Source organism: Choristoneura fumiferana, chromosome 23, assembly GCF_025370935.1.
Source record: "Choristoneura fumiferana chromosome 23, NRCan_CFum_1, whole genome shotgun sequence".
NCBI lineage: Eukaryota > Metazoa > Arthropoda > Insecta > Lepidoptera > Tortricidae > Choristoneura > Choristoneura fumiferana.
Genome location: NC_133494.1, coordinates 13,832,146 through 13,844,233, shown reverse-complemented (window position 1 = coordinate 13,844,233; position 12,088 = coordinate 13,832,146). Strand labels below are relative to the sequence as shown.

The following is a 12,088-nucleotide window of genomic DNA, read 5'->3' as shown; positions in this document are numbered from 1 at the left end:
TGAATAAATGTCTTCTATTTCTATTTCTATTTCTATTTCAAAAGGTTAAAAAAAAGGGAAATATATTTTTATGTATGTAATTACACTTAATATTTCCTATAATTATAATGTAATCCACATTTATGAAACTACCGTGAGACTCACTCATATTCGTGCTCCTATGAAGAAGGGCTACGAATTAGCCCGAAACATGTCGAGCTGAACTCGATTTAAGACGTGAGTGATCCGTTACAATATCATTTAATTTGAGTCCACATACAAGTGAGGAAGGCTGAACCCTTTCCCGTCCATTTGGAATTAAACCCGAAATAATATTAATACGACCCAATACGGCCATTCTAACCTAACCATAGATACTCTCAAACAAATGTAGGATATTGAATTACGGTTTAGTTTATTTGATTCCAATAGTGAGGGAAGAGAAACCAAAGGATTCTTTCTGTACTTTATAATAAAAAACTAACTTTTGTCCACGAATCCGTCTACGAAAAAGTTGTTTATCGCTATCAAACTATGTAATTTTCCGGGATGAAAACAATCCGACATTCATCCCAGGGCCTCAATCTAACAGACGGTGTACTGCCTTTTCGGCGAAATATGTTTCGCCAAATTTCACTTAGCAACCAACCTTTCGCCAAAGTTTCATTTGGCAAACTAATATTTGGCATAACTTTACTTCGCATTTTTTTTATTTCGCAACATTTTTACATTGCAAAATTTTACTTCATCACACATTTATGTGGCAAATAATTATGTAGCAAATGATTAGCTTAGGCAAATAACAAATTGTCAAATAACATTTGGGCAATTTTTACATTGCAAAGTTATACTTCAATTTGATTTGTGCGAGCGAGCGAAGCGAGCGAGCAAGACGGTTCGGAACAGAAGCGACTTGGATAGTTTAGGTTCAGAAGGCTAAGGCGCCTTAGCCTTCGATGTTAGGTTTTTTTTTATAGCAGCCAGGATAAATGACACTAGAAAAGTAGGTTGGATGCCATTCAATAAGTTGCTAAATTAAGGTATGCCAATCAATACATTTGACGAAAACATAAATGACATCTTAAAAAAAATCCAGGTAATAATTTGCATAATAATAATTTATCGAATCATTAGTTGGGAAATGATATCAGTGCGAAACGTTGAGTTGGGAAATAACATTTCGCCTAAATAAAAATATGGGATAAATAGTTTGGGAGTTAATAATTTGCTAAATAATTTTCGCCGATACATTAGTAAACCCTAACAGACATGTTTTCGCATTTACAATTATTATTAAAGATTAATGTACGTCATATTGATTTAAGTAACTTATGAAAGTCAAAAAAACAGCTAAGTTATAGTTATTGTAATACTAACTGAAGCAGGCTTAAAACCACACACCTGAACCAACATGCACCTATAACTAATAGCTCTAAACATCCAAAACCAAAGTTCAACTTTAAACGCTCGCGTGCGCATCGTCATAAAAATCACCACGTTACCGAAAATACGTATCAGCACGTATCGTAGCCAGCGATAAATTACGCCAGTTATGCCGAACCCTTGCCTTCCTTCATTCCGTAATTAATAATGAAAGTAGACGATACCATCTTTTGCTTAGTTGGGGCACGCACGTGGACGTTTTGTAGGGCATGTGTCGTGATTAGGTTAGATTGAGTACCTGTGGCGGAAGTAAAATATATATCATAGCTAAAATTGCTTTTTTTCGCAGTTACTGGTAGCAGATAACCATTGGGGAAGAAAAGTCCTCGAGTGGCGACCGCGAACCGGTAGGCGAAGCGTTGGCAGGCCTCCACCAGGTGGACTGACGACATTGTGAGAGTTGCGAGAAACCGGTGGATGCAAGTGGCGAGTTGTCGTTCATTGTGGCGTTCGTTGTTCAGCAGTGGACGACTTCCGGCTGATGATGATGATAATGAACTGGTAGTAGGGCTAACCTTGGCTTATCAGTGATACTTAGTAATTTTGTGATACTACGTTATTATCTTACACAGATCTCACTATGAGGAAATGCAAGCTATAAAATTTGTGACAGCTGTCAGTTTTGATGCTTGCGATCGGGTTGGCAGCGATTTAATTGCTTGCATTCCACCAAGAGCTAAAGTCCCGACAAACTGCTCTGTAGTTTGGCACAACAAATGTAAATTAAAAATGTAACTCTTAGCAGAAATAAACTATTCTTTCTAGATAGATATCTATCATTGTAAGCAGTCTCCGAATTACCAAGTATCACCGACAAAGCCCGGGATTGCCCACCTTGTGTAAGATCTACAAGAATTAATAACACCAGTTCACTCGGAAAACTAGCTGTTAATCATCATCAGCTGAAAGAGAACCTCGGCTGGATATAGGTCACCCCAATGAACGCCACGCCGTGGTCCTTCACGCCGCCCGCATCCGTTGAACTGGAGATGAAAACAGTGATTTGTAATTTAATTCTACATCATATTACATCGCAGAAACTGAAATATCACGTTTTGAAACTACAGCACCCGATACAGTAGCCGTGGCCTCCAAAGACATGCCTATAACTCTCTCTCTTCGGGTTCTCTCTCTCTCTCTCTCTCTCTCTCTCTCTCTCTCTCTCTCTCTCTCTCTCTCTCTCTCTCTCTCTCTCTCTCTCTCTCTCTCTCTCTCTCTCTCTCTCTCTTCGGATTGTCCAGCGAAAATATCCACTGCATCCACCGGTAGTTATTAAGACTACAAGTATGTCTCTCTAATGATACATCTCGATCAACCACATGGTGTTTCGTCATCATCAGCCGGAAGACTTACATGACATCATGAACGACAACTCACTTCTTGCATACAGCAGGTGCCCACAACCTAGTGGTCAGCTTGCCAACAACTCATCTTCCAGTTCGTAGTTGCCCCTTAAGAACCTTTCTTGCCCGTCGTGCGTCGTCTGTTTTTAAGTTGATCTAAAGAATATATTTAGATAAAAGTTAATTTTTCCTCATACATAACATAACTAACAAACTTACCTACATAAAATAAAGAGTACCCCAAATTCAAATTCAAATTCAAAAAATTCAAATGATTTATTTAGTAAATAGGCCGCAATGGGCACTTTTACACGTCATTTTTTAAACTACCAGCGCTTTCGGAAAGACCATCATTGCCAAGAAGAATGCGCCGCAAGAAACTATAATAGGTACTTAAAAACTTTTGCCCCTTAGGCAAGGTCCCGAAGATGCTGGCAGCGTTTCCTCTTTGAATAGCTAGGCTAATTCTTTGTCCGAGGAAGCTGCCAGCTCTTCGGTCACCTGTGACGTCTACTAATAAAGTAAGTGTAAGATATGGTGCACTGGTTGTAATGAATATTAGCAGTAGTAGATATGCGTACAGCTTCGGTGTGTAAGAAGTCGGCTAATATCTCCAAACGTGACTTCAACCCAGCCTTTATCAAGGGGAAACTGTAGTCTGACCACTTTGAAATTAAAACAGTTGGAAGTTTCGACAAAATTAACGACACAACGCTCATGCCCTGTAAGTATTCGTCGCGTCCCACTGCTCTCACAGCTTCCACAAAGTTCTGCACCTTAACAGAAAATGGGACGATATCCTTCTGATATTCTAGGGACACAGGTTGCAATCTCTTAATGTCTTGCATGAGCCTGGATATTATGCAGTCTGGATCACCAAATCGTAGCTCTAATGTTTCCATCAATCGTTCAGGTGAAGTCGCACTGATTAGCAGAGCTGAGACTGCCTCTTTTGCAGGTCCACGAAGACACTTCCTTAGTCTCCAGAGGTTTTCTTTGTGGCTAAAATGGCACACATCCGTCGATTCTTCATACGCCTTTTTAAAGGCTAGCCATTCCAGTGGGTCACCGGAGAACTCAGGTAAATCACGCGGCGTGCATATGCGGCTCAATAAATTAGAATTAGGTTTGTTCTGGACGGAGAATGCGGTCAGATTTTTCACTGACTCAGAGAGCATTCGAACTATGTCATAAGACGTGCCAGCGCCTGTGTCCGTGAGCGCGGGCTGAGGGCCCGGCTCGGGTCCATGGTTGTTGGGCACCTGCGCCTCCAGTTCCTTTTGACTTCGCTCGACCCATTTCTCTACGTCGCGGCGTACACTAATCTCGCTGCCGTGTGAACTGCAAGCCTCTATTTCGGCTAAGTCTGCTTCTAGCTCTTTATCTATAAGCTGCATCTGTATTTCGGCCTTTTTCTTTTCCGCTTCCAGCTGTAACCTTTTCTTGCGTGCTTCTAAATCTGAAGACCGGCGAGATTTCGCAGGTGAAAGCGTTTGCGTTCCTAAGCCTATTTTCACTTGCGGGCACACTTCAATTTGGAGGTCACTACTTTCCGGCTCGTCCTCCATTGTGACCTTGTGTGTATCTGGTGGTTCCGGGCCTTTCGCACTAGTTCCCGCTTCATTTAATTGTTCCGTACGTGAAGCTTGGCGTGTTTTTACCATCTTTGGTGTGTGAAACATATATGATCCGGTTCGAAGGACCACTTTGTAGTATATGGTGCACTGGTTGTAATGAAGATAGCTATAACACTAACTGAACACTCCTAAGATATTAAAAGTACCTATTTATCTAGCCCGATTTATCACAATTTTAGGAAGCGGCGCTCGGTTGGCCTGACATTTTAGAACAAAAGCCACTCGCTGACGGCGACGTTTTCAAAGCTGGCGCACACTGTAAACATAGGGCAAGTACAGCCGAGCGCGTCGCTAACAGTAAGTTTTTAAGTTGTTTACTCGTACAGTCCACATTTACCGCTCTAAAGCGTGCCAACAATGTCACCAAAAAAAAATTCAAAACACCACTCACTTTTTATAAAAAGCGTGGTCACGGAAGCCATAATTTAAACGCTAGAACTACCAACATGTCGTACCTTTACCTTCAGATCGCGATTGTGGGGTTGTTCACACGTCCTAAAATTATAGATGGCCGGGCGATAAACAAGAATTAACTTGTACGGTTGGAGAATGAAATTGGTGCTATTAAATAGCGAAAGTTAACATGCAGCTTTTAGTTATTTTTAATTTGGTGATTTCTTTGTTGGGTTTCTAACAACGTTCATGAAATTGTTGTGTTAGCTGTAAAATGGACTATTTTTAACACTCGACGCAAAAAGAGAGGTGTTAAGTATAAGTTTGACGCCAATCTCTGTCTGTCTGTGGCATCGTGGCTCATAAACAGATGGGCCTATTTCAGTGCGGTTTTTTTATGCGAAAGCGAGTTTTCTTGTGGTAATTCTTAGCAATGTTTCATTAGCATCTGTCAGTTATTTTTGAGATATTGAACTTTGATAAAGTTGGAGATTTGACAACTTTTCTAAGTTGCTTAAATATAACTTAACCAACAAAAAGTTGCAAAACCCCCGACTTTATCACTTCAAAGTCGAAGCCGATTTTGATGAAACATGTCTAAAGAACCATCGCTAGAAAACCTGATTTCAAATAATAAACGCATTCAAATCGGTCCACCCGTTTAAGAACTATGGTGCCACAGACAGATGCACACAGACACACCATAGCGGTCAAACCTATAGCACCCCTATTTTTGCGTCGGGGGTTCAAAATAAATATAACGGGACACTTGACACCAATTAGGTTAGGTTATTTAAGTCGCCACGGACCTGCTTAGCTGTCTAAGTGGGCGGAGAGGTGAACTCCGACGTGGCGCGTCCCCGGGTGGTGGATAGGGGAATGCCCGCCTTGCGGTGGGTAGGGGCTCGTAGCAGCTCCCGCGAACCAAACACTGGGGCGGGAGAACTGGGAATTTGGGTGACTATCGGGCGCGCGCTCATCCGTGACTGCCTTTGCTGGGTCCTATTGTCAGACGCGAAAGCGCCTGGCGTTGGGATCTGGCTGGGTTTGCCTTGGGGGTGCGCGCGTCGGATAATTACCCAACCTGGGGGGTGGGTTTAAAAGGAGAGGAACAGCTCCGGCTGTCTTTGAGGAGAATGGCCTTCTTAGCTGAAGGCCCTGTGGAGAAGCCTACGCCACTTCTCCTTCCGTAGCCCGCATATCCATTTCAACGACCCCAGTCGTGGCGTTAATGGGGTACGTTTTGGATACTGCGGAGCGGAGGGCTTGCCTTCATTGGCCGGCCTGCGAGAAGGATACTCTTAAACACCCGACAGTGAAGTCGTTAATACCTGTGGATACCAGGCGACCTCCACAGTAAATAGCCACACTATCGGAATGGGCGTCACCCGTTAGTGGACCTTATCGGCCCATACTCGTGGGAATCAAAATGGAATTGAATAATATAAAAAACCAAATCCCAAAACGCATTCCAACGGCAGCGGCGTCTGTGATGCCTGTGACGACGCAGCCGGAGGAAGAGGCCGAGAGGCTCGTGGTCTGTCTAACAGACACGTTGAACTCGGGAATGGAGAGAGGGCAGCCGTCCAGCCGAAACATGGCGCTGGAGACGGAGCTGCCAAAAAGCAGAGCAGATGATGAGGCCGATGGGGATGGGAGGAGTAGCCCTGTCCTGATCTCCTCACGCAGAGGGTCTCTCGCCGACAGTGGTTTCCAAATCCAGACTGGACCCTACCGCCTGGACTTCCCCAAGCCTCAGAGGCTGAGAGGCATAGCTGGAAAGGGAGGAAAAGGGGGGGACCGTCCCTCGGCCCGCCGAGCCATTCCAGACATGGAGGGTGCAGGAGAAGTAGAAGGAGAGGGCGGTGCACACATGTCGGACTTGTCCGACGACGACGAGGGCGATTTTGGTCGCCAACTAAATGCCGGCAGAACCCTGGGAGCGTCACTACGGGACTCTGTGGTTGACCTCACGGAGACGATTGCCGAAGATGAGCTGGTTGCGCGACCCCTGCGGACCCCGTGCAAGGAGGCTGATCTCTCCGTCTCGGGGCTTGCTTTAAGGTTCCCCTCGGGTACCTTCGCAAAAAAGAGGCCCCTCAAGATATCGTCCTCCGAAAAGGCAGACCCAGCCGTGGCCCAGAAGGTGGCCTCTTCGTCATCGAGGGGTCGCATTAGGCGCCCTATGGGTGCCTACAGCTTCCTCAAAGAGGCAAAAGATTGCCTAGCCGGGCTGGGCATGAATACTGAGGGGAGGAGAGTGAGGGACAGGATAGTGACCCCATTTACCGGCCATCCTACCGGAAGATGACGAGCCCGGTTAGGACAAGGGAGCTGTTGGACGGCGAGGCCCACAGCGCCCCACCCGTCGCAACCGTGGAGGCACTCGCCGCGGAGGCCCTAATGAATGTGGCGAAAATCCGTGGCGAGATTAAAAAGAGCGGCCACATCAAAGGCACGGTGTGGGGCCAAATAAATCAGGCCGCACAGGGGGTAGTCGACGCAGTAGAGGGGCTGCGCTCGATTACCCCGGAGGAGGAACAGCGCAGACTCCGCGCGGACAATGCTCGGCTTGCGAGGGAGCTCGAGCTGGTTCGCGCCGAGCTGCGCGCTTTTAAGGAGGCCTACTCTGAGTCACAGAAGAGGTCGGCTGTGACTCCGAAGGCTGCAACAAAGCCACAACCTGGCTTGGAGGAGATGCTGAAGGAGGCCATGGAGGGGATGAGGCGCGAGCTCCTGCAGTCAGTAGGCGGAATGGTCAACGCCCGCCTCCAAGACCTAGAGACGCGCCTCCCCCCAGAGCCGGTGATCAGGCCGCCCCTCAGTGCCGACAAGCGGCAGCCACCACCGCCCCGCCCCAGAGGCCAGTCCGGCCTGGCGGTCGGCGCCATGGGAGGGGATGCAGGATCAGCTCAGGCCCCCAAACCTGAATCTAAGGCGCCTGAACAAGGGCCCAAGAGGGGCCTCAAATCGAGGACAGCTGTTCCTTCCCCTCGTCCTCCCCCCTCTCAGCACAAGGAAGGACGGAGAGAAGGAGACACAGAGAAGACACCCACACCCAACGCCGAAACTGGCCAGCAGAAGCAGCCTCCCCAAGCGCTGGGGGATGGGACCCCATGGACCGAGGTTGTCGGCCGGAAAGCCAGGAGGAAGGGCAAGGGACCCAAATCAAAACCCCCTCCAACTGGCACAGCCCGGCAAAGTGCCGCGGCTCCCCCAAAGGCCGTCAAGATCGTGGCCCCCAATACGGCGGCCATAGTGGTGACTCTAAAGAAGGGGGCAACCACCACCACAGCAGAAGGCAAGGAGACTGAGGCAAAATATTCCGAGGTCCTAGCTAAGGCTAGGGCCTCCATCGCGCTCAGCGACTTTGGCTTGGAGTCGGTCAAAATAAGAACTAGTATGACCGGCTCCAAACTGATGGAAGTGGGGGGTGAGACCCCAGAAGAAACAGCGGACCGCCTAGCTGCAAAGCTGACCGAAGTCATTGGGGCTTGGGCGGACATCGCCCGCCCGTCCAAATCGGTCGACCTTAGGATCACCGGTCTGGACGAGTCGGTGAGCCGTGAGGAGCTGGCGGCTAAAGTGGCAACGGCTGGGGCTGCTCCCCAGTATGGTCAAGGTGGGCCTAATTAGGCCCAGCTTATGGGTGGTGGCTCGGCCCTGATTAGGTGCCCAGCAACGGCTGCTAAGGCAGCCGTAAACAAAGGTAAGGTGGCCATCGGGTGGTGTATGGCCACCATCAAGGCGGTGAAGGCCAGCCACTGCGCTGCTATAAGTGCATGATGCTGGGCCACACACGTGCTCTCTGCCCAACGGATGTAGAGAATGGGAAACTCTGCTTCCGTTGTGGCAAAGAGGGGCACATGGCAGCGCGTGTGAGGCCCCTGCTAAATGCGCGGTATGCGCAAAGGCAGGCCGTCCACATGCGCACGTGATGGGGGGTGCAAATGCACACCCCTACTGTTAAGGGGAAGGCTCCTCCAAGCAGGCCACCCCCCAAACCGCCGCAGGCCAGGCGCCAGGCAGCTGAGGAGCTCGTTATGCAGGTGTCCTAATGTCCAGACACCTGCATACTGAGTTCCTGCAGACTAACATCAACCACTCCGCCCGCGCACAGGACCTGCTCATGCAGGTTCTGGCGGAATGGAAGATTGGCGTCGCGGTTGTGGCTGAGCCATACCTGATCCCCCCAAGGAAAACTGGTTGGGGACACGGAGGGCTCAGTCGGCGTGGTGGTGCCGTCAACGGGCCCCAACGCCTTTCTCTCAGGGAGAGAGGTGCGGGCTACGTGGCGGCAAATTGGGGAGGGATTGTACTCGTAGGAGTATACTTCTCCCCAAACAGGAGCCTCCTCGAGTTCGAGAGGTTCCTGGATGGCTTGGAACCGGTGGTGCAGAGGGCATTGCCGCCCAGGTCATCGTGATGGGGGACCTCAACGCCAAGTGCGTGGAGTGGGGGTCCGCCATCACTGACGTGAAAGGGGCGCTCCTCCGGGACTGGGCCGCAATGATCGGATTAGTCCCGGAAACCAGGGTAATGCCTACACGTGCGTGCGCGGGCAGGGGGGTTCGGTGGTGGACGTAACGTTCGCCACCCTGCCATTGGAGCACGCATAGCGTGTTGGCACGTCCTGGAGGAGGTGGAGACCCTGTCCGACCACATGTACATTCGGTTCAGGGTCTCCAACGCGCCCCACGGGCCGCAGGTTTGGTCGGTGCGCGGGCAAGGCGCGGAGAGCTTCCCAAGGTGGCAGCTCTCTCGCCTCGATGCGGACCTGGCAGAGGAGGCCGCCGTGATCCGCGCATGGGCGGTTGACCCCCCTCAAATCGTGGGGGTCGAAGAGAGGGCCGTCAGGTTCCGCCGGGACCTGACGGCCGTCTGTGACGCCGGGATGCCCAGGGCGCGACGCTTTGCGCCCCGCGAAGGCGTATACTGGTGGACGCAGGACCTTGCGGTCCTGCGTGCCGCCAGCAACGCCGCCCGACGTGCCTTCACCCGTTGCCGAAGACGTCGGCACCGGGTAGCGGGCGAACTGGAGCACCTACAGGCCGAGCTGCGCTCGGCCAAGAAGGCATTCGCTGTCGCCATTGGGGCCGCCAAGGACTCTGCTTATGCGGAGTTCTTGGCGACGCTCGATGCGGACCCGTGGGCGCCCGTACCGCATGGTAAGGGCGAAAATGAAAGTGGCGCCCTCCACGGAGGACATGGAGCCGGCAGTCCTCAGCACGGTGGTCGAGGGGCTGTTCCCGGATAGCCCCCTTTCGATCCGCCGCGAATGGCTCCACCAGAGGACGACATGGACGACGACGCCGCCCTTGAAGCTCCTCTAGTAACCACGGAGGAAATGGACAGGGCGTCGCCGGCTCAGAGGATCCCGGAAGGCTCCGGGACCGGACGGGGTGCCAGGAAAGGTGCTCCCCATCGCCCTGAAGCACCTTGGGGACCGCCTCCGCTGCCTCTTCAGTGATTGCCTAACAGCGGGGCGCTTCCCCGGGGTGTGGAAGGAAGGGCGACTAGTGCTGCTTAGGAAGGAGGGTCGCCCCGCAGACTCGCCTTCCGGGCACCGGCCGCTGGTGATGCTGGATGAGGCTGGGAAGCTACTCGAAAGAGTGGTGGCTTCCCGCATCTTTCAGCACCTGGCGATGGTTGGGCCGGAACTCTCGAGAACCAATTCGGGTTCCGGGCGGGACGATCCACTATGGACGCCCTGACCGCCCTGAAGAGGTTCACGGAGGAAGCGGCTGAGAGGGGACAGGGGCCATGGCGATATCACTAGATATCGCCAATGCCTTCGGCTCCCTCCCCTTTGGAGTGATAGAGGAGGCACTTCGATACCATGGGGTGCCCCTCTATCTCCGAAGGATTGTAGGACACTACCTGCAGGGACGGGTAGTGTCCTATATGGGGAGGGGAGGAATACGAGAGGAAAGGCGGATGGCTTGCGGTGTTCCCCAGGGGTCCGTTTTAGGCCCCCTGCTATGGAATATCGGTTTCGACTGGGCCATCCGTGGGGAGGTGCTGCCCGGATGGCGGTCTTCTGCTACGCGGATGACACGCTGGTGGCCGTCCGGGATACCACCTGGAGGGCCTAAAGAGGAGGGCAGAGGTCGGAGCTCCCTTGTGATCCGGAGGATCGGGGCACTGGCCTTAGAGTGGCACTTAATAAAACCGAGGCCCTTTGCTTCAAGGGCCGAGGTGGAGAGTGCCGGCGGGGCCCACCCTCCGGATCGACGGGGACGTGGTCAGGGTTAAGGGCCAGATAAAGTATCTGGGCCTTATCCTCGACGGGGGGTGGCGATTCGGCGATCACTTCCGGACGCTGACCCCCGCCTCGTTAGTGCGGCGTCAGCCCTGTCAAGGCTTCTCCCGAACCTGGGTGGTCCGGGTGCGCTCTGCAGGCGACTGTTCGCCATGACCATTCGTAGCATGGCCCTATATGGCGCACCGATATGGGCAGCAGCCCTCGACGCGCCGAACAGGGCCCTCCTCCGCAGGCCGCAACGCATTATTGCGGTGCGCGCTTGCCGGGCCTACCGCACGGTGAGCCACGCAGCGGCCTGCGTTTTGGCCGGCACTCCCCCTGGAGATAGAGGCGGTGTGCTGGCTGAAGCATATCGGGCGCGGGCCGAGCAGAGAGTCCGGGGCGACTCACTCGCCCGGAGGAGGTCGCTCACGCCCGGGAGAGAGAGAAATCTGAAGTCATGGAGCTCTGGGTAGATGGCCTAGCGGACGCCGAATACGGCACCCGCACGATCGAGGCCATACGCCACAGCTCCCGGAATGGTGCGGAAGGACCCACGGGTCCCTCACCTTCCGAGTCACGCAGGTGCTCTCCGGACACGGATGTTTCGGACGATACCTGCGTCGGATCGGAAGGGAAGAGACGGCGTCGTGCCACGGGTGCGGCGCTGGAGAGGATACGGCGCAGCACACCTAGAGGTGTGTCCTGCATGGTTCGACGAGCGCCGCACCCTGGTGGCGACTATTGGCGGCGACCTCTCGCTTCCCAGCGTCGTATACGCCATGCTGGGAAGTGAGAGGGCATGGGAGGCCGTCGCCTCCTTCTGCGAAATAGTCATTTCGCAGAAGGAGGAGAGGGAGCGGGAACGCGAGGAAGATCCCCTGGCGCCCCCGCTCCGGCGCAGACGAGCGGGGAGGAGAAGACGGCAATATATCGCCGCCCTCGCCCCCCGTAGTGGTGCTAGCTGGTGGGGAATGGGGATTCCCTGCCGCCTTGACAGCCCACACGTCGAGGGGGGACCAATGGTCGGTCCACTCCCTCTTGGCGCG

General features: G+C 52.3%; 1 protein-coding gene across 1 annotated transcript; it reads left to right on the top strand.

Annotated features, from left to right (window-relative positions):
* Positions 1-8,852: 8,852 nt before the first annotated feature.
* LOC141441250 (uncharacterized) lies at positions 8,853-9,221 on the top strand. Its single transcript, XM_074105916.1, has one exon. It carries the CDS (start codon positions 8,853-8,855, stop codon positions 9,219-9,221), a length of 369 nt encoding a protein of 122 aa, XP_073962017.1.
* The last annotated feature ends 2,867 nt before the right edge of the window (positions 9,222-12,088 follow it).